At 41.3% G+C, this 21,691-nt stretch overlaps 1 protein-coding gene across 1 annotated transcript in view; it reads right to left on the bottom strand.

Annotated features, from left to right (window-relative positions):
* Positions 1-21,691, bottom strand: part of URB1 (URB1 ribosome biogenesis 1 homolog (S. cerevisiae)) — an 83,420-nt gene that overhangs the window by 13,726 nt on the left and 48,003 nt on the right. The window contains exons 22-30 of the mRNA XM_006886754.1: positions 19,787-20,642; positions 18,487-18,688; positions 17,483-17,669; positions 13,825-13,883; positions 13,084-13,277; positions 12,053-12,163; positions 11,630-11,693; positions 8,141-8,312; positions 7,243-7,345 (exon numbers count right to left, since the gene is read on the bottom strand). Of these exons, the coding sequence (XP_006886816.1) occupies positions 7,243-7,345; positions 8,141-8,312; positions 11,630-11,693; positions 12,053-12,163; positions 13,084-13,277; positions 13,825-13,883; positions 17,483-17,669; positions 18,487-18,688; positions 19,787-20,642 (1,948 nt within the window). The remainder of the gene's footprint in view (positions 1-7,242; positions 7,346-8,140; positions 8,313-11,629; positions 11,694-12,052; positions 12,164-13,083; positions 13,278-13,824; positions 13,884-17,482; positions 17,670-18,486; positions 18,689-19,786; positions 20,643-21,691) is intronic.

Genomic DNA, 21,691 nt, shown 5'->3' with positions numbered 1-21,691 from the left:
TGCCTTCTCCAATCTCTCCAGATGCAGGTTTTTCAAGAATAATGATGACAATCCTAAAAATCAAGACCAAAATAATTGTAATAATAACAACTATAACACAACAAACTATGGGGGCAGAACTGGTGGGCTGCCTTGCTTTTCCAGGCCTCGCAAGTTTTCCACCTTTGACACCGAACCGTTTTACCACTTTTATTACTTGTTTCAGCAAAACATCTTTTGAGGTTTTTTTCCTGTGATGGATTTGTCTCAGGTTGGTCCCTGCTTTTGGAGATTATAATGTACACACAGAAAACCAAATTTAACTTGAACCCTAAAATAATCTCTGAGCAGGAAATAAAACTCTCTCCAAGTCTTCCTTAAGACAAATATTAGAATGGCTTACAAAAATGAATAGTATCACCCACAACGAATGTTTCTTAAAACAAAAAACTTCAGATCAAATGGTCAATGGCTCCTCAAAAACAAAGATGAGTAAGGGAACTTTGGTGGCCTAGTGGCAAGAAGCTGCGGTGCAATACTAAAGGCAAGTGGTTCGAATCCACCAGATGCTCTGCTGGAAAAGGAGGGGCAATTTTCTCTCTGCCAGCTGGATCCGATTGGATGGTACACAAGGGGGAAAAAACCACCAAAAACAAAGGTGAGAAGGTAATGAAGGGAAAGGAAACAAAATCAACAGAAACAGAAAAAGAATGGAAATAATGACAATACTGATACATTGTAAAAATTGCTAACGATGGTATGGAACAATCTATATAAAAACTTTTAAATGGGAATTTAATTTGTTGTGAAAATGTTCGCCTAAAACAATTAAAATATTATGAAATAAAAATAAACAAATCTGGAAACAATGATTTACAAGACATTGTACTTTAGGACAAAAAACAGTGGTCCCTGAGACACAGGAAACAAACAAGACAAACCTTTTAAGAACCCCATCTTACATCCTGGAGAGTGTCCAGGGAGCAGCACAGGGAGGAGAAACTGAAGCAGGATCTGGAGATCTGGCTTAGACTATTGGGAGGGCATGCTGGCCAGAGCTTGCAGGGCAGAGTGCTGGAGAAGAGGAAGTTACGCAGAGTGCGACAGTCTTTAACCGAGCACCAATCAGCACATAAACAGAAAAACTACCTGACTAACATCCAGAAGATTGGAAGAAGCTATCACTGGGTTAGCACATACCAAGAAATAGTTTCTGCTTCCACCAGCCAAGATGGAATCTTCCTAATTCATGGGGCATTACAGTGGAGGACTTCACCCAAGTGGTGGTGTGTGTACCGTGGAGTCAGAGCCAATGCATAGCTGACCCTCCAGCTGGTTTCAGAGGCAGTATAACTGCATGGGAGGAGACTGCCCGTCATTCTCCTGTGCGCCTGGCTGGTGGATTCAAACTGCATGCCTTTGGGTGGGCAGCGCAGCTCTTCACCACTAAGCTACCAGAGCTCCTTAACTACTTAGTAGTAGTAAAAAATTAGCTCCAGACTAAACATTACTTTGATTTAGCCTAAGAAAGCAGAAAAACAAGGCTGTTAAAGGGCAAACCATTTCTGAACAACTTAATTGAGTGCAAAAATAAATTAAAAAATATTCAAAGGAAAACAAAATATCCAGGGCCAAACAAGGCAAAATTTGCAATGTCTAGCTTCCAATAAAAATTACCAAGAAAAAAAAAACACCAAACACAAAAACCAAAATAAAACCACACCAGAATTAATAAAGAAAATGCTTTCATTTGAAACCAACTGTCAAACCCAATTACATGTTGCCTAAAAAGAAACCTACTTTAAATACCAAGACTCACAGATTAGGAGCAAAAGATTGGAAAAGGGATAAACAGAAGACTTGGGCACCAGTTTCTTAGGGCTTAAATTCCCCATTTTCTACTAAGTGACTATTTTTGATAGTAGGAAAACCCCCCAAAAGCTATGAAAAAATTCTATTGTTTTGGAAAACACAAAATGTGTTTAAGTCACACTTACATAACTAACACAACAAATATATGTGAATGGGATACATTTAAGAACAAGAATAGTCTGAATATTTAATGTCACACCCACTAAAAATAGTTGACTTAGTTGGCCAGGATATTTCAGCAATCTCACAAATAGATTTTTCCATACATGAATCCATGAAGAAAAGTCAATTTTACATTTTTGTGGTCATTTTTACTACTCAATGGAGGTCTCGGCTTTGTAACACTTGAGGAAAAGAGCTGTCCTTGGGAGGCTGAAAATATAATGGAGTATTTAAAAATAGTTATGTCATTCTCTTTGTTTTGAAGACCTCACAAATAGCAGCTTGGCCTTTTGATAACAGACCTTCAGATCAAATTGGTTTAACCAGGACAACTTTAAAGGATTAAAATAAACACTGCCTCATGGTCTAGCAGGATTTAGTGGTAAGGTACCTAACTGTGCTGCAGGAGCATCCAGACATCAATAAAGCTCCTCATCACATGCTCCCCCAGAGGCAGGCTCCAGTGTAAGGCTTGGCAAATGGCAGGAGTCTCGAAGTCTGCACTCTGGTCCTCAGGTGAAGAGACTGCAAACACCACAAATGGGACTCTTTTCTGGCTGCTCTGTGGCTTATCTGAGTCAGAGCTACAGATTTCAGTCCAGCAGTGCTAAGGACAGGACTTCACTGTGGAAAAAACATTTGTCACTGCCTCTGCCCATAGCCTTGGCTGGTCCTGTATCTCGGCCAAGGACTCAACCAAGGGAAGCAGTAAGGTTACGAAAATAGGTGCTCATCTTCAGCAAAGAGTTTGAAACAGAAAAGTGAGAATGTAGTTTCTCTGAAGACTGGTTTAAACCAACAACAAAACCAGAGGCATCAATTCCAACTCAAGGTCTTATTTTTTTATTAGGTACCACTGAGCAGCCTCTGACTCACAGGAAAATCTATATACCACAGAACCTTCTGCTCTTCTGCCCTGCCTGCTCTTGCACTGTCCCTATTGTGTTGACATTTATTGTCCCAACAACTGGATCAGTCCACTTCATTGAGGGTTCACTCACCTACTACTTTTCCAAGTATAATTTCTAGGAACTGGCCAATAAACAGTAACCACACTAAAAAACTAAGCAACTATCCAATTTAGGATTTCATAAAGTTTAGAAATACACTATTATGAATTTACACACAGCATGGTTGAACTGTATGAATATAGTGTATAATAAATGAAGCTTGACACATAAACACAAAGGTGACAACTGAATTTATACTAAGCTAAAAACCAAGTTACTGGCTCCTTTTGTGTACTGACTAGGAAAATACTAACTGCTGGTTATGTGTATCCCTTGATCTGGGTGGTGATTTTACCAAAACTTAAGCCAAACAATATGACTTATGGACTTCTATGTCACACTTCAGTAAGTTTGTTTAAACAATTGTTCTTGTTTATCTGCTACCTAGCAAAAAAAGTAAGAGGGGAAAAGAATCCTAACAACTTTTTAGCAAAACAAATGTGTAACTCAATTTAATTCAGTTACAATAAATCTAACCAACATGAGCCTCTATGCTGTCTTCTGTTCTACTTGCCATTTATTTCAGTGTTACATTATTTCAAGATGAAAAGGCTTCCTTTTCATCAGACAATAAAATCTGCTTCCTTTTTTTTTTGACTCTGAATAACTAGGATAGCTAGTAAATTTTAAAAGCATTGTTTTTATTACCTATATTTCCCCACTCACAACTTTGTGTTTCTTAGTATTTTTTATCTGCGTGAATTAATTTTAGTGTAAACAGCTCACTAAGTTATTACAAACCCTTTATAGGATTAAAGCTGACATTTTATGCCCAATTTTTTACCAGCACTATACCAATAAAACTTAATCTAACTTGTATCTGGAAACTTACAAGTAAGGAAAACAGTGGCTGGCACATTTCCTAGACTTGAAATACCCTGCAATATAGTCTCTTCACAAAAGGTCTTGTATGGCCCACCAAAAAAAAAAAAGTACAACATTTAAGATTTTGTGGAAAATATTTTACCCTGATTTCACTCCTAAATATTCTACATGTCACTGTTTTCTGTCCCTTAAAAGTTCGGTTGATATAACAGAAGCTAACTAAATAGATTTGTTATAATACAAATTATAAGGGCAAGCAACTTCATATTTTTAGATTGTGGAAAAATCTATTTTCATGTTTGATGAGAAACAGACACTGTCAGAGGATGTGGTGGAGGAAATGAGAATAACGTCTGGGCCACATGTAATTAGATTTGCCTCATTTAATCAGTTTTATATAGTCACCAGGGCAACTAAGATAGCAGTTGGTCATTATTGTAATCTAACATTTGCATGAACTGCCCCTTGCTGTCTTGCAAATAAAATCTAGTTTCCACACTGGGATATAATACCTTGTCCATCAGGATGAGAGGCTGAGCCAACAAAAAGTGCTAATTATGAAAATCACTATAAAAGCCCAGTCCTCTTTAATCTCTTTTGAGGTAGTGGAGGATCATTAAATTCACTAAAAACAGGAACATTTATATACAAAAAGTTGTTTTCAAGGATCTCGCCAAAGTGCTAAAGAGCAATGATGTCAGTTTAGAGACTAAGGTGTGCCTGATCCAGGCAGAGAACTGGACAATGAGTAAGGATGACAGAAGAAGAATCAATTCCTTTACGTTGTGGTGCTGGAGAAGAGTACTGAACATATCACAGCCCACCAAGAAAACAATCAGTCTTGGAGAAGGTGAAACCAAGTTTCTCCTTGGAGGCAAGGATTCTGAAGCTCCGTCTCACATACTTTAGACACGTGGCCAAGAGGGACCACCAGTCCTTGAAAATGGACTTCCTGCTTAGTGGGAAGGGTGGAGAGTCAGTGCAGGAGAAGAAGACCCTGGATGAGATGGGTTGACATGGTAACTGGGGCAGTGGGAGTAGGTGTGTCGGAGACAGTGAAACTGGCTCTGGAGAGGGCAAGGTTCAGAGCTACCGCATCACGCCACTCCAGCCCAAAACTATAGAAAAGCACTATGGCTTCACCTACCAATGAAAGAAAGGCCAACAGAGGAGTCTAGCCTTCTACTTTTGCCATGCTGTCAAGAAGCAAAGAAAGAAAGACTTAGCCAAGATGGTTCCAAACACTTGGTCAAGACCTGAAGCTTTCATCCCCACCGGCAAGTAACAATATGCCCCTCTTGCTTCCCACTGTTTAAGAAATCTAAGGAGGCCTCATTACAGGAACTGGGAAGGACTGTCACCAATACCCACTTGTAACAAGGCTCCCCTGTTTTGTTGTCAGCACTGGCCATGTAAGGAGCAGTCACAAATCATTCCTACCATCACGTCCAGATAGGAAGAATCCGTGAAGGCCTAATGGGCAACTGGAGTTCTTGCTCCTACTTAACCAGCAGTTATGAGGCACAGACCTCTTATCTGTCAACAAAGGCCAAATGGAAAAAAGGGACTTCTATTCCCACCAGGAAATAATAAGGCAGCACCTCCCTGTTCCCTGCTAGAGCACAGCCAGTCCACTAAAACAAATGACTGAATCAAGTGTCGGTCTCACAATACCCAAAATGTACAATTTTCAATCAAAACTCACTTATCATATTAAGAACTAAGAAGATCCATAGATACTAACATCAAGTTGGCAGAGAGTTTAGAATTATCTGACAAGTATCTATCATAAAAATGCTTCAATGAGAAATTACAAACAACTTGAAGCAAGTAAAAAGGACAGAAATTTTCAGTAAAGAAATAAAGATATTAAGAACCAAAGGGACGATTTGATGGTACACACACACACACACACACACACACACAAAAAGTGGCCTGCTTTAAGAAGGCACCTGTTTCCCAGTTACATTTAAAAGAAAAAAAAAAAGAACCAAAGAGAAATCGTAAAATTGAGAAATATAATGACTAAAACAAAACATAATGGGTGGATGCAACAGCAAAATGGAAGGAATAGACTTAACCAGCAGACATCTCACTAGATAGTAATCAATTGAATCATAAACAGAAAAGAGTTGGGGTGGGGGAAAAAGAAACTGGCTGCCTCTGGATGCATGCAAAATGTGACCAGAACTAGAAGCGTCTAGGAAGAGTGGAGCAGCCACAGCACAGCCTCTCTCATCTCTCCACAGGCGTTGGCCCACATAATAGTTGGACAGGACACACGACAGCACCAATTATGGGCACGAGCCCCTGGCACCACAAACTCAATGCCATCAACATTCTGATGTCCTTGCAATCAAGTCCCTCCTCCCTGCCCCACAGATGGCTATGTGGTCAGATACAGTACAGGTATGAAGTGGCGCATATATACACTTAGACAACAGTCTTACTAACTGGTTAACTATTAAAGACAAATGGTATGTAAATATTTTAACTTAGGTACAAATTCAACTTATAGACTGATGTAGGAAGGAAATTCATTCATAATTTAGATGCTTTAAGCAAGCTGAAAAGTACAAGAATGGAAAGACATACCATATAGACACTAAGTGACAAAAGTGGCTGTATTACTAGCAGATAAAATAGATTTTAGAGTGAATAAAATTAGCACGTAGAGGACTTGAGTTAACATTAAAAGGATCATCCACCAAGAAGATACAGCAATCCTAAATTTACATGTGCAGTTACCAAATATGTGAAGAAAATAGATAGTACTGAAATGAAAGAGAGACAAATCTACAAATAAAGTTGAAAACATTAACATCCTTCTTTTAGCAATTGCTATAAAAACAAAATGAAAATCAGCAAGGAGATAGGACTCTGTAATGTGAGAAATCAATGGAGTCTATCACATTTATAGAAAGCTCCACCTAACAAAAGCCAAATATACATCCTTTTAAGTGCCAATAGGATATAACACATTTTCTTATTTTCCTTCTCACTCTCAGATTGCCAGACACAAAACAGAATTTGAAAAATACTCTTAAACCAAGAAAAAGTAACAGTCTCTAATTTCATGTATAAAATCTCTCATTCCTGTTTGTTTACTATGTTATAAGATGTCAGTGAATACTTCTGGGAAACATCAAGGACAAAAAAAACCACTCTCTGGTCATTTCTTTGAAATCATAGTATATCCATTATCTGGTATTTTACTTGAAGCACTGTCACGAAAAGGTAAAATCCAACTGAACATTCTTCTAGAATTATTTTCAAGTAAGAGCTCACCATTTCTTGGTAATAAACTGGCCTCGAGGATGTCACCGTTGTGATGTCCGAGGCGTACACAGCAGGAACACCCCATCCCCTCACCCCAAAAGGAGGCTTCATTTACCTGGCCTGGTTAATTCACTGAAGAGATGAAGTAGAAAGCAGGGGTCATAAAGGTTGTCGAGGTCCACTATGCTCTTGTCTTTAAATATCAATTCCTGATCATCCTGAAAGAGCCCCAAAGAAACAGAAATGTACTATTCAACTACATAAATGTAATATTCTGCAACTGCTGCTGTCTGCTATGGAGTTAAAACCAACTCAGAGCTGAGCCTCCAGAGAGTGTTCAGAGGCAGTAAATCACTCAACTATCCATAGGCACTGCAATCCGAAAGGCACATGATTCAAACCCAGCAGCTGCTCCATGGGAGATGGACAGGCCGTCTTCTCCCATAAGATTAACTTATAACTTAACTGCCTCTGAAAACCCGCTGGAGGGTCAGCTATGGGTCAGGTCTGACTTGATGATACACAATAACCACCAGCCCTTGCAGAGCAGCTGGTGGATTCACACCAGATGCCTTCAGGACTGCAGTGTGGCTTCTTAGCACGAGGCCACCCAACTCCCTATTCTGCAACTATTGACTCACTTTTTCTAGAATTCTAAATATGTTGAATATATAAGTGCATGCAAGCATAGTTTATATGTAAAAAAGAAGAAAGTAACAATTATCACTAATATATACAATGCTATGCTTTAGATTTGATTCAAAATAATTTGGGGAGGCAAGGCTATGCATAAAACAAATTTGGCCAGTGCTTACAACTGTTGATGAGTATGGCTAAGATCTTATGCAAAAAAAAGTTAAACTACAACAAGAAAAACAATGTCTGCATTTAATAGCATGATTCAGCTCAAGGAGCAATGGGAGGCAGGGTACCACCCTCTACCCGAGTGCTCCCCCACCCCTGCAGCCCCTGGCTCCATCACTGAGGAGGGATAACACTATGTGTGGCTGTACCTCGGGCGGCAGCAGCTTCCGCTTCTGGGGGAAATGGAGGATGGTCTTCAGCATCCGGTCCCGATCCAGCAGGCGAAGGATGTCCCCAACACTCGGCTGCTGCCACAGTGACTTGCCGAGGCTCCGGCATGTCTTGTGATGTTCTACAGCTGCTGGACCCCACATCAGCACCCTAGAGCCGAAGGGGAAAGCTGACTGGTCAAAGTCCCAACAGGTACAAAACTGATAACCACAAGATGATCCTACGTTGTTGTGAGGTGTTGTCATGTCCACTATGACTCACAGCAATCCTCCGCCTAACCAGTCCCACGCTCACAGCCTCCATCATGCTCAAGCATGCTCACTGTGTCAATCCATTTTTGTGAAGGTCTTCTCTTTCACTCTCTACTTTTCGAAGCAGCAAGTATATGCCTAGTGCTATTCTGCATGGTACATGTGTTAGTTATACCAACTTCCTCACACAATCTTTACAGCATGACAAGGACAGAAACTAAGACAAAGCCTAGGACTAGCAAGAAATGACTATACCTTTGGGTGTACACAAATTCATTGCATCTTCAAAGCAATCCCTTAGTAGGTACTACTATCTCAACTTTGACAATTAAAAAAGACAAAATTAGGAAAACTGCTCAGCTGGTCCCTTGCCTAGCTATTAAGTAATAGGGCTGAGATTCAAACTTGTGGAGTCTGGCCCCAGAGTCAGGCTAGATTACAGCTGCCGAGCCCTGTTCCTGTCCACACATAACCAAGAGCAGTCAGCTGCCTGGGCCAGTCCCAATATTCACAACGCTGTACCTCTAATAGCCATGGCACTCCTCCCACTGTGGCTTCCTACTTAAGCCCACATCACCTTCTTTCTGAAAAACAACACAAGCTTCCCCTTATTTATCCTCCCAACCATCAACCCTCCTCACTGCTCCATGATGCGTTCCCAAAGCCCTACTCTCTTCTGAGAACTAAGCTAGACTCCTCTCACAAACAACTCTGTCTACTCATGGTGTGACTCACTTGCCCTCTAATCTCGAAATCAGAGAATGTCTGAAAGCAGAAATGGAAAGTTAATGCTCAGGGGTTAACCCTTAGCCCTCCCATTTCTCTCTGACATATGCAGGGACAGCTTTATTCCAGAAAGGGAACATAAAAGCATAATGTCCTTTTACAAGGACTGTTTCCTCCTAATAATATGTATGTTGAGATGGCAGTCCATGGTTATTTATTGTACTTTGCCAGCATCACAATTCTATAAGGCATATATTCTTCTGTGGTTTTCCTTATTCTTTGTCCAACTTCCTAAGCATGTGAAACAATAAAAAATTCCATGGCTTGGGCTGAGGACCCGTTAGTTTTTAAACAGACATCCTTGCTCTTTAACACTTTAAAGAGGTCCTTGATAGTAGCATTTGCCCAATGCAATCCATCTCTTGATTTTTTAACTACCATTACCATGGGTGTTGGCTGCCGATCAAAGCAAAAGGAAATTATTTAATCTCCAATATTGCCCAATGATCTAGTTGTGAGAAGTTTTGTTTTGATGAGACTGTGAATCACAATGAAGACTGTAGTCTTTGATTCTCTTCAGTAAGAGCTTCAAGTCTTCTGCATTTTCTGAAAGCAAAGTAGTGTGTCAACGACCTAATACAGACTGTTAAGTCTCCCTACAATCCTGACGTCACATTCTTCTTTATATAATCCAGCTTCTCATTTGCTTAGCATACAGATTAAGTAAGTATGGTGAAAGAAGATAACTATGACACACATCTTTCCTGATTACGTTTAAAATTTTACTTCTGTTCCAATGATCCCCTCCTGTTTCGTGTATGGGTACTGCATAAGCACAATTAAATGCTTTGGAATTACCATTCTTGTCAATATTATCCATAATTTATTATGATCCACACAAATGCTTTTACACAGTCAGTAAAACACAAATAAATACCTTTATATAAACACCTTTAAATAAACTCCTTTCTGGTATTCACTTTTAGCCAAGATCAGCCTAACAACAAGTCTATCCCTCATTCCATGGCTTCTTCTGAATCCAGACTGGGTTACTGGTAGTTCCATGAAGATACATTGTTTGCATATGTTATTAATGACATTGCTAGATAATTTCTGCATTAATTACTTTTTTTTGTTTTAATAGGCATAAATATCTTTCAGACTTCTGTTATAGTTATTATGTGCTGTCGAAATGAGTCTCAACTTCTTTCACCCTTTTGCCCCCTTTGACTTTTAACTCTAAGTCTTTCAACATTTCATTATAATATTTTGTCTTCTTGAACTGCCTCATTGAAATTTTTTTTCATGTCTCTTCATCATTTTTTCCTTTCACTTTCGTTTTTCTACATTCAATAGACATTTAAGAGTTTAACATCCATTTTGGTCATTTCCTTCTTTTTATCTTTTCAGTGACCTTTTGCTTTATTTATGCATGATGTCGTTGGTCTCTGGCCATTAGTCTTCAAAAATCTAATCTTCAGGGATTCTTTGAAGAGTATTCAAGCTTAGGTCTTTAGATGGTTTCTAAATGAGGTGGGATAAATTCGAGGTTCTACTCTGACTCGTTTTAGTTTTCTTTGACTTCAATTTGAATTAGCACATGAGGAATAGATGATCTGTTCCATAAAGTCCTGCCTTTGATCTGACTGATGATATTGAGCTTATCCATTATCTTTCCACAGATGCAGTAGTGCACAGATTTGATTCCTGTGTATTCCACTAGGCAAGGTCCATGGATATAGCTGTCATTTGTGTTTCTGAAAAAAGGTATTTGGAGTGAATAAATCACTGACTGCACAAAATTCCATTATGCGATGTCCTTCCTACTTCATTTCTGTCAACACAACCATATTTTCCAAACACCAAGCCGTTTTTGTTTTCAACTTTTGCATTCTAGTCATCATCATTACTAATGCATTTTGATTGCATGTTCACTCAATTTCAGACTACAGAAGTTGTAGAAATCTTCAATTTCTTGATCTTTGGTTTTTAGTGGCTGGTGCACAAATCTAAATAATATTTCTATTACTAGGTTTCCTTGTATGCGTAGGGATGCTATGCTATCACTGACAACATTACACTACATGGCAGACCTCGACATGTTCTTTTTGACAATGACTGTGTGACAACATTCCCCTTCAATTTGTCCTTCCTGCCATAGTAGATCATGTAACTGTTTGATTCAAGATGTCCATTTCCAAATAAAAGTTTCAGAAAAATTAAAGCCAAACCAAGACACACCAACCAGGCCTAGCACACACATGCAGCCATCAATCGGTCAAGCAGCCCAAGTCAGGCAGTTCCCACCAACACAAAGTCCAACATCCTGCAGTGTTCGAATAGGTGTTTGTTTCTTGGGGCACCCGATGCTGAAACTGGCATGTGAACCAAGGGATTTCACTCCATCTTGAGAACCAAAAGGAAAGAGAAAATTTCAAGTGTGGAGCTCACTGTTCAGAGTGTGAGTTGCTGGCTCTAGACCGTGCTCACCTGAAACTGATGAGGCTGAGGTCATTCTTTTCATATGTCCGCAGCAGCAGTAAGATTTTCTGATCTAAAAGTAATTGAGACCATTTTAGTAAGCTGAATCCTTTACACATTCTCTCACAACATACTTCTTCCTTACAGGTTTTTCAGGTCCCATTTCCCCATCATCATCACACACCCCACAAGCCACACCTCCATCCTCACACATTCCCCAGGTCACAGCCCTGCCTGTCTTTACACAGTACCTAGTTCGTATTTCCTCCTCACATGCTCCCCAGGTCACACGCTCGATCTCACACACTCCTGGGTCACATCTTCATCCTCACACACTCCCATACAGGCTCATCCTCAACCCCATACACTCCCCAAAAATTATACTCCCATTCCCACCTCTTCCCAAGGTCATACCCCATCCCCACAGCTTACCCACGACACTGAGTGTGGCACCATAGGCTCCAAGAAGCACTGCAAAGTGGCTCCTCTCACAGACAGAGGGACACATCTTTGCCACAACCGACATGAGGTCCACCAGTGCTTCTGAAAAAACAATGAAATGCACACCCTTCTTTGTTCCTGCTTTGCACAACCCTCCTGCACCCCCAATTAAACAAACACTTCTTCATAATCCTCTCTCTCCCTAGGTTTGATAAGGTCCTTGATACTAGTCCCTCTCCCAAACTTAAGTCACTAGATTTTTACTAAAGCATTTTTCCTCTATGATTATATTACCAAAATAGTCAATATTTTTACTATTACCTTAATAAAAAGACAAAGTCTTTTTCATTCTTCCTGCCACTTACCCCACTAATGTGGAGAGCAATCTTCTTCAATTCTGCAATCTACTACAGACCAGCATTGTGGTTATTTCTGACAGATTTAGGGTGCTAATTTTGTCTTGTCTCTCACCAAAATATGGCTTGGAGTGAGAGAAACCTCTGGAACATCTTCTCTGGCATCTGAGTCAGGGCCTGTGCTATACTGGAGACTCTAGATTCTAAGTACTTACTGAATTAGAGGTAGACCCTAAACTTGGACTCAGCTAAAGCATTCTCGAGCAATGAGGTGTCAATAGACTTTCCAACATTTTTTTTCTCTTGTTACGTTTCAGTCCTCCCATTAAGATTCACACATCTACATCATTTCCTTCAGGTCAGATGCCCACACATTTTTCCAGCCCTCCTAACACTTCAATTTTAATATTATCCCATGATAAGAAAGTAAGGCCACTTTAGGCTAGAACAGGCCTTTGGCAAAGAGTCTATGTTATGTCTGTCCAAGAAAACATTTCTTGGACATGAACTGGCAGAAAAACAGTTTACCTGTGTTTTAGTAGCACTTTCTTGGCTCTAACAACATGGATATCATGTTAGTGCAGAGTGAGTTTGACAAAAGCAGGAGGTAAAACCTCTATCTGAAATAGGATATTGTACCCTTCCCATCACTGGAGAGAGGATCACCTTTTACTTGGCTGTCTGGGCTTTCTTCTCCTTCAGACTTCAGCATACTTGACAAAAACAAAGAATGCTGGGTGATCATCATGTGGACCGTGGGAAGAGAGATGAGCTCCTTGTGCTGGGGGTTTTCTGGTAAATAAAGGAGCTTGATGGCAGCATGGAGTGCCTTTAAGAATGTGTAGTCTTGATAGTGAAATCTAAGAGGCAAGAACCAAAACACAGTTTCACTAAAACAAAACACAAAAATAGTTGCTACTGAGCCAACAAAGACTTGTGGTGACTACATATGTCAGAGTAGATCTGTCCTCCATAGGATTTTAAATGGCTGTTTTTTTCAGTAGTTTATAACCAGATCTTTATTCTGAGGCAACTTTGGGTGGACACAAACGCCCAGGTTTTCAGTACTGGTATGGTGCTAAGTGCTCAGCGACTATCTGAAGGTCCAAAGTTGAAATCCACCAGCCTCTCCAAAGACGAAAGATGTAGCAGCCTGTCTGTGTAAAGACTACAACTTTGAAAACTGTACAGGCAGTTATTTACTGTCCTCTACAGTCACTACGAGGTAAGTCAATGGCACACAGAAGTATGCTAAGCGTGCCATCCAGGGACTCCTGAGCTTGACTAAAGGAGAATTTTCCTTATCAAGGAACCATGAAAACTTTATGAAAATTTTCAAACATACTGTCTTTACATTGTATTATCAGGGACATTCTAAAGCACACCAAGAAAATAAAAATAACTTACTTGAGTCCAGACTTCACAAACTTCTGCCAAACACTGGGATCAACCTCATTAAGTGAATGCTATGAGAAAAGTAAACAAAAAAAAATAACATTTCAGTTGAATTAAAAAATTACTAAATGCCTGAGCTGAGTAACCTTCCAAAAAACCACAACATAACTGTCTCTCTGGGCCTAGATTCCTCCACAATGAAATATAGGATCAAAGAGCTTAAGGGGGAAAAAAAGGTACTCTAATGACCATTTCTACTGTAACTTCTGAGTCTCCCCATCACCCATTCAGTCCAGGCCTCTCTGTGATGTTTGATAAACAGGAGACAGCTCAAAACTTACAAAGTCAAGAAGCAAAACAAAGTTTGGTCTTATAACAGAGGCAAAAAATAAGATGCAGAACATGATAAGAAATGACTTATTTAAAAAATATGGTTGTTGTTGTTGTTATGTGCCGTCGAGTCATTTGCAACTCATAGTGACCCTATGTACAACAGCCCTAAACCCTGCTCTACCCTGTGCCAATCTCATTGCCTCTGACACACCCATCCTGATTACTGCAGTCACTGAATCAATCCACCTCATAGAGGGTCTTCCCCTCCTGTGCTGTCCCTCCACCCTCCCAAGCATGATGTCCCTCTCTAAAGACCTGTCTCTCCTTACAACATGTCCAAAGTATGTCAGACGAAACCCCAGAATCCTTGCCTCCAAGGAGTAGCCTGGTTTAACCCTCTCCAGGATGGACCTGTTTGTTTTCTTGGCAGTCCATGGAACATTCAATACTCTTCTCCAGCACCACAGCTCAAAGGCGTCAATTCTCCTTCTATCCTCCCTAGTCATTGTTCAACTCTCTGATGCATAAAAAGTGACTGCAAAGACCATGGCCTGTATCAGGCGGACCTGATACAGGTACCAAGTTAAAAAAAGACACAACACAAAAAACTCATGTAACTTTTTTACATAGTTGTTACTTCTGCTGGAAGCTCCAACATAGATGTAGTTTTTTTTAACATTTTATTTTGGTTTAGGTGAAAGTTTACACCACAAATGATCAATGATTTGTACACAAACTGTTCCACAACATGTAACCCCACAGGGCCACATTTCACTGCCCATCTTTCACTTCTCCGGGTTCCCTATCGTTCCCTGCCTGCTCATCTTTGACTGAGGGGAAATGCTGCCCTTCCGATTTAGATAGCTGACTGTCCTAAAAACGCTCCCTCACTGTTCACGGATGGGACTCTCTATTTCATAGACCTGTCCATTATTTGGCAGAGTGGTGACCTTCAAGAACATATTAATTTTCAAGTTAGAAGGTTATTTAGGGCAACAGCCTTGTAAGTTTGTCAGTCTTTCAGATTAGAAGGTTTGGTTTTAATTTTTTAAAAACTGTTCTACCTTTTTACTAAATGTTCTATTGTGGTTATCAAGGGCAGTAGTGCTCGCTATGCACTGTTTATTTCCTTGGACCTCAGTTAGAAAGGCTCTGTAGCTCGTGTGGCTTCCCTGAGACTCCAATTTTCTTCAATGGCTTTTGTACTTGGTGGAATAAGACCAAAAGTTGCTTCTTAGCTGATCACTAGCAAGGCTGTAAGATCCATGTCTCCTTATCACTCTAGGATGCAAAAGATTATCTTTATGAACTTCGTCTTCATTGACCTAGTCCCTTGAGACTACAGTCATCAGCACTGAGATCCAGTAGTTTAGTCCCTTTTTATTAGATAATTTCTATAGCTTATCCCTGAGACTCTACTATATATACGGATATAGAATATATGTAAAATATTTACAACCACACAAATATACATATACAAGCATGCATCTTCTCTCATCTATTCAGCATATACATTTACCTGCATATTTGCTCACAAATTATTATGATTGTTGAAGCACTGTACAACATTTACTGTAGCTGCCCTCTCCTCTTGCCTACCTTTCAGTGTCCTTCTTTACTAGATTGTGCTGTAATGACTTCTCCAGTGTTGTATACTGCCTTTCCCCTCAGAATAATTAGCATCTAAGTCTGGTAGCCTATACTAAGAAGTTGTGCTGGATTTTCAAAGGCATGTGGTTCGAATTTACCAGCTGCTCTACAGGAGAAGGAAGAGCAATCTCCTCCCATGCAATTAACTCCTGAAAATTCCCTGGAGGGTCAACTATGAGCCAGTTCCACCTCAATGGCACACAACAACAATAGGTACTATCTGGAGCTCTGATGGGTCTAGTGGTGGGAAGCTGTACTGCCACCAGCTGCTGAGTGGGGTAAGGATGGGCTATGTCCTCCCACGCTGATTTACTGCCTCCAAAAACCCACTGGAGGGTCAACTACAGGTCAGTTCTGACTAGACCACACAACAACAACAACAACAACAACGTATTATCGTAGCTAGTGATTAGTCCTTCCTTCTCCCCCTTTCCTAATAACCACTAAAGTTTTCCATGTGAAAACTGACACTTTTTTTATAGCAATGGTCTCATAAAGTATTTGCCTTTTCATTACTGACTTATTTCACCAGCAAAATGTCTTCTAGAGTCATCCTTATTCTTTGTCATTGCGTCGTATTTTTCTTTTTTTATAAATTAAAAAAAGAAATTTTTATTGGATATTGGTTTGCTTTCAAAGTTCATATACTTTGTGTTTTACACTGTCCTTCATTCACATTGTGTTTCATACAGTCATTCTTTTGTATATATGTACCAAATGTTTCTCCATTTACCCACTGATGGGCATTTAGACTATATCCATCTTTTTGCTATTATAAATAGAGCTGTGATGGCAAAGGGTGTGCTTGTTAATTTGTCACAGCTCCTACTTCTCTAGGATTTTTATCTAGGAGTGGGACACTGGCTGGATCATTTCTAGCTTTTTAAGGGAGCACAGTGTCATTTTCCATAGCAGTTGTACCATTTTTTTGTGCTACCAGCACTGTGTAAACGAATTCCAATGTTCCCAAAGCCTCATCAGTGCTTATGGCTGTTTTTTATTCACTGCCATTACTGTTGGGGGAAGATGATAGCTCAAAGTGGTTTTGATTTGCAATAATGGCTACATGATCTCGAGCATCTTTTCATGTATTTGCTGGCCGCTTGGATGTCTTCTTTGAGAAAGTATCCACTTTTGTCCTTTACCCATTTTTATAAACTGAATTACCTGTCTATGCTGTGGACGTGTTAAATCTTTCTTTAAATTTTAGAGATTAGGGCCTTGTCAAACATGTCTTTGCCAAAACATTTTTCTCATCTGTAGGTTATCTTTTTACTCATTTGGTGAAGTCTTTCACATAACAACAACAACAACAGATGCAAATATTCTTAAAATACGAGTAAATAAAATCATAGACAAAAGGGTACTCTATCACAACCAAATGGGTATATCCCAAGAATGCTGGGCCAGCTTAACATCAGAAAATCAATTATCATAATTCACCATACAAAAACTTAAAAAAAACCCCAAACACCCCCCAAACCATATGATCAAGTGAATGGGAAAGACAGCTTGGAAAGATGAAAGATGGCTGCCCTCTTCCCACCACTCCACCTCCTAGACAAAGTTCTCTCATTTCCCACCAGCATACCTTTATGTTATCCAGCTTGAACTGTGTTTGTAAAACTTTGTCTGTCTCAGTCTTCGTTCAAAATATTTAATCATCATTTCAAGAAAAGCTACCTACCAACAGCTCAGTGAGCCTCTGCAGCATCTGTTTCTCTTGGTTCTGAGCACTGTCATCATCTCGCTGGCTGCCGCTAAACGACGTGGTCAGCCACTTGATACAGGATTCCAGGAGAACCTTTCTCCAGGCATGCAGCCTTTCTGTTGACTCTTCCAAGACTGCTGAGACAGAGTCAGCCACAATCCAACTGCAGAAAAAGACAAATGATAAAAAGTTGGAGGAGAAGGTTTTACATTTACAAGCAAACACCAGAACAAATGAGCAGTGGTGTCTTCCTATCCTGTCTTACGCCTACACTACTCAGTCTCACACAAAATACAACAATCACAGACTTTTCCGGCCTGCTATCAAATAAAAACCAACTTATCACCAGGGGCAAATTATTAGCACACTGGGAAAAGAACCTATGTTTACATTTGTCTAGTAATGATTTCACAACGTTGGTACAACGGACAGTTATGAGTAGGTAATTCTTTGCTGTCAGAGGTGTCCTGTGCCCTGCAAGACTTTTGTTGTTGCTATTGTGTACCGCTGAACTGGATCCAAATGGCACAGGAGATTGCCCCTCCTTCTCCAGTGAGCATCTGGCGGATGCAAGCCATGTGCCTATGAAATTGCAGCGCAGCTTCTGGCCACTAGGTCACAGAGTTCCCTCACTACAGGACTTTTAACAGCACCATAAGCCTCTAATCTCTATATGCCAGTACTACCATCCTCCCTTAGTTGTCACAGCAAAAAATTTCAGGCATCGCAAAATGTCCCTGGGTAAGTGAAATCATCTCTGGTTGAAAACCACTCCTCTCCATGAAGCAGAGTCAGGGACTTCCTCATAGAGATATAGCTACTCAAGGGATCAAAGGGTAGAGTAAGAGCCCACACAGAGCTTCTCACTGACTGGCACAAGAGCCCAAGAGACTATTCAATAGATTAATTCATAAATAGTAAAGGGAGAGGGAGAAGTATTTGGGAATGCCATCAAACGATCTACCCTCTTTTATACATACCTCTTCTGACTGTTGGGACTTTGAAGCAAGGCTGGTAAATGATCCATTAAGACCCGGAGATCTTTGGCTCGTGCAAATGGAACAAGCTGGGCCAGGACCTCCTGATGCAGCCCAGACTCTGGGGGGCCATGAGCACTGAGAAGGCTGCTCTGCAGATGCCGCCACAGGGCCTTCCTCAAGACAGGGGCAACAGCAGAGGACACTGGGGCAAAAACATAGACAGAGGAGGCAATAGTCAAAAGTGAGCTAGTTCCAGCTTCCAAGAGCTGATTGTTAAGTTTTTCAGGAATTTTGTGAGCCAGCTGGTGTCATGCTGGCAGCTGGAAATCAGCCGAGGGAGGTGTACTGACACCAAACTGGCAAGTTCTAGAAATCAGCATCCCCTCAGAGTCAGCTGGTCAATGTAAACATTTATCTGAGTTTACTGCATCAGCCGACACTTAAAAGATATCCTTGAGCCCAGTAATCCCTGCGTTTGATCCCTGACTCTCAAAGCTCATGATAAGGCAGTGAGCGAGTAAGGCCTAGAGTGCAAAGGCTTGAGTCCCCAAAGGCACAGCTGCACAGAGAGAAGCGTATAGAGAACCACCCACTAGAAAGCTGCTCCTGTAGAAGGCTCTGTTCTTTAAATAAAAAACAAACTCTGTCATCATGAACTTCTGTTAAGGACGATGAAATAATGTGGAAATGGATAATGATAACAGTAAATGGATAATATAACATGATGATTACAATACCATTTAATTGTACATGTTAGATTGTTAAAATACTAAATACTGTGGTACATGTCTGCCTCTACCATAATTTTTAAACAATAAAAAAGTAGGCAGAAAAAAACCCAAACAACTACATGCACAATTTAAAAAAAAAAATCTGAGCAGCTCAAAGAGTGCCTCAGAGCAGAAACCTGGCAAGCAGAGAAAGGAAGGGAGAGGTGCTGCAGTTCAGTACCAGCCTCCTCAACACTCTGCTTCAGAGGAGGGACATGAGCCAGGGCAGGGGACAGACCAGCCCGGAATGACCTGATAAGACAGCCCCGACTTTCATCCTGTCCCCAAGCCCAAAAGAGCCTCTACTGCTGTCAGTTCCCTCTCTTCTTGAGAGACAGCTTAGAGCTATCGGGGGGAAAGGGGCTGTACCTCACAGAATAAGGCTGAGGACAGCACTAAATCACGGTTTCTGTGTCTCCAGAACTGGGTTGACACTAAAAGGGAGCTAAGCCACACACCCTAGGATGTGATGTTCCTGAGTTAAATGCAAACCTCCAGTTCACCTGCAGGTACCCAAGGTCAACCCATACCTCCTTCTGGGCGTGTGCAATGTCCCTGGGACCGGCAGTGAAGGTACATATGGACGAGGGAGAGGAGGTCATCCGGGCTCTCTTGGAGGACAAGCTTGGAATCGGTCTGCAGGCACCACAGCTCGAATCTCAACAGGTGGGTACAGCTTTGCTGAAGGAGCACGGTGGTGATCTGCAGGGTCGTTGGTGTCTTCTGGGCCAGGCAGTAGTCAAGGAGATTGACTCCAACTGCAGGAGCCAGCTCAGGGTGTCTCTGCAGAGTGTGGAGGAACACTGTGTCCAGTTCCTCCATGGCCAGCGTGGAAAGCAGTATCCCCAGGCCCCTCACATACTCAGAGGCCCAGAGGAGCTCGTTACTTAGCAGCTGGTCCTGGGGACTGCTGGTGAGCAGCTGGACCAGAGTCTTGCCAAGAATGTTGAGGTGTCTTCCTGGCCCAGAGGACTTTGTGGGCCTCTGGGTCACGAGGCAGGTGTCAGGTAGACCCAGCAGAGCAAGGATGACTTCTCGGAGCTGGATGCCCTCCATGTACGGATGCAGAGCCTGGAGGGCTTCCAGCTGTGGAAGGGTCTTGGGTGGGGATATGGTCTGGCCTTCCTTCCTGGCTCTCAGATCTTTCAGAACGCTCTGGGTGATGGCCTCAAAGTACTTGCCAAGGAGGCTCTGCTGACCAATGTTCTGAAGAATAGGAGCACTGGTGACCAGCAGCTGAAGGACCCCTGCACTCAACCGGGCTGCCAGGAGCTTCACGAGAATGGGATTGAGCGTGTGAGGTGGGAGGGCCTGCTGCTCCAAGGCCAAAAACCAGTTCTCCAGCGTGGGATGTCTGAGGATGGCCAGAAGCACCTCTTCAAGAGTCTACAGAGAATGAAAAGAGCACAGATGTCACCATGATGCCCAGGAAAGGGCAGAGGCAGCAGCTGCTAAGTACATACCAACTACTGTTAAGCAGAGCTCTGCTAACCTATCATCCTCCAGACTGAATTCAGATGCAGCACCCCAACTCCACCCGGTCATAGCTGCCATCAGGCGTAACATCACCACCAACTTGCTTGTCTCTCTCCCACATACATTAGTCAGCACCTGATGAATTCCCCTGAATGACTATGCTGTGCAGAAAACACCTCTCCAGGGTGACTCCCTGGATGGGATGGGTCAGCCAGAAATGTCAGAATGAGATTAGGATCAACCGTCAGTTTCTTCCTCCCTGAGTAGTCTTGCCCTCCAGAGTGTTCCTGGTTTGAGAGTTTCTCCTGACAACTGGGCAAATGATCACAGCTTAGCAGAGACCACATGTCTGTGGAAGGAGCTTTATGCACCACCCAGATAGAAGGTAATTCTGCCTCCACTCTCAGAAAACAGTGAGCTTCAAGTGGTTCCATAAGAAATGAGGTCTGACACGGCCAACTGAGTTTAAACCATAGACCAGAAAGGAACTGAACAGCCTTTGCAGGATTAGAGAAAATTCTGATTCTGTTGCTCTGAGTAGCTTTACCAAATGGGATTCCTAGCCAACAATGACATACCAGGATACCAAGAATAAATCGTCTATCCTTGTTTATTCTTTTTTTCCTTTTTTAAAAATTTAAATTTATTATTAATTTCAGTAAAAATTTACAGACTTTGGATTTCTATTCATTCACTGTTGCACTTTTCTCCCCTCCCAACCCTCCGCCCTAGTACACTACACTCTTGTAAAAGAAAAAATTCTTTCATTGTTGTACAAACCCTCCACCCAGGTCCACTCCACCATGTAGCCTTCGCTCTAGAGACCTGTCATGACAAAAATACCTAATCACATAGCCCTTTTAAACAGTTTTCTCCCTCATCTGTTTCAATGCAGTGTACATTATTGAACCCATCTTTCTCAGACTCCTCCCAACCCCAAGGTCAGTCCTGTTTTACAA

This window comes from Elephantulus edwardii, unplaced genomic scaffold, assembly GCF_000299155.1.
Source record: "Elephantulus edwardii isolate Elephantulus edwardi_28Jun2011 unplaced genomic scaffold, EleEdw1.0 scaffold00051, whole genome shotgun sequence".
NCBI classification, from domain to species: domain Eukaryota; kingdom Metazoa; phylum Chordata; class Mammalia; order Macroscelidea; family Macroscelididae; genus Elephantulus; species Elephantulus edwardii.
Note: the sequence above shows the minus strand (reverse complement) of the source record. Positions and strands in the feature narration are given on the sequence as shown.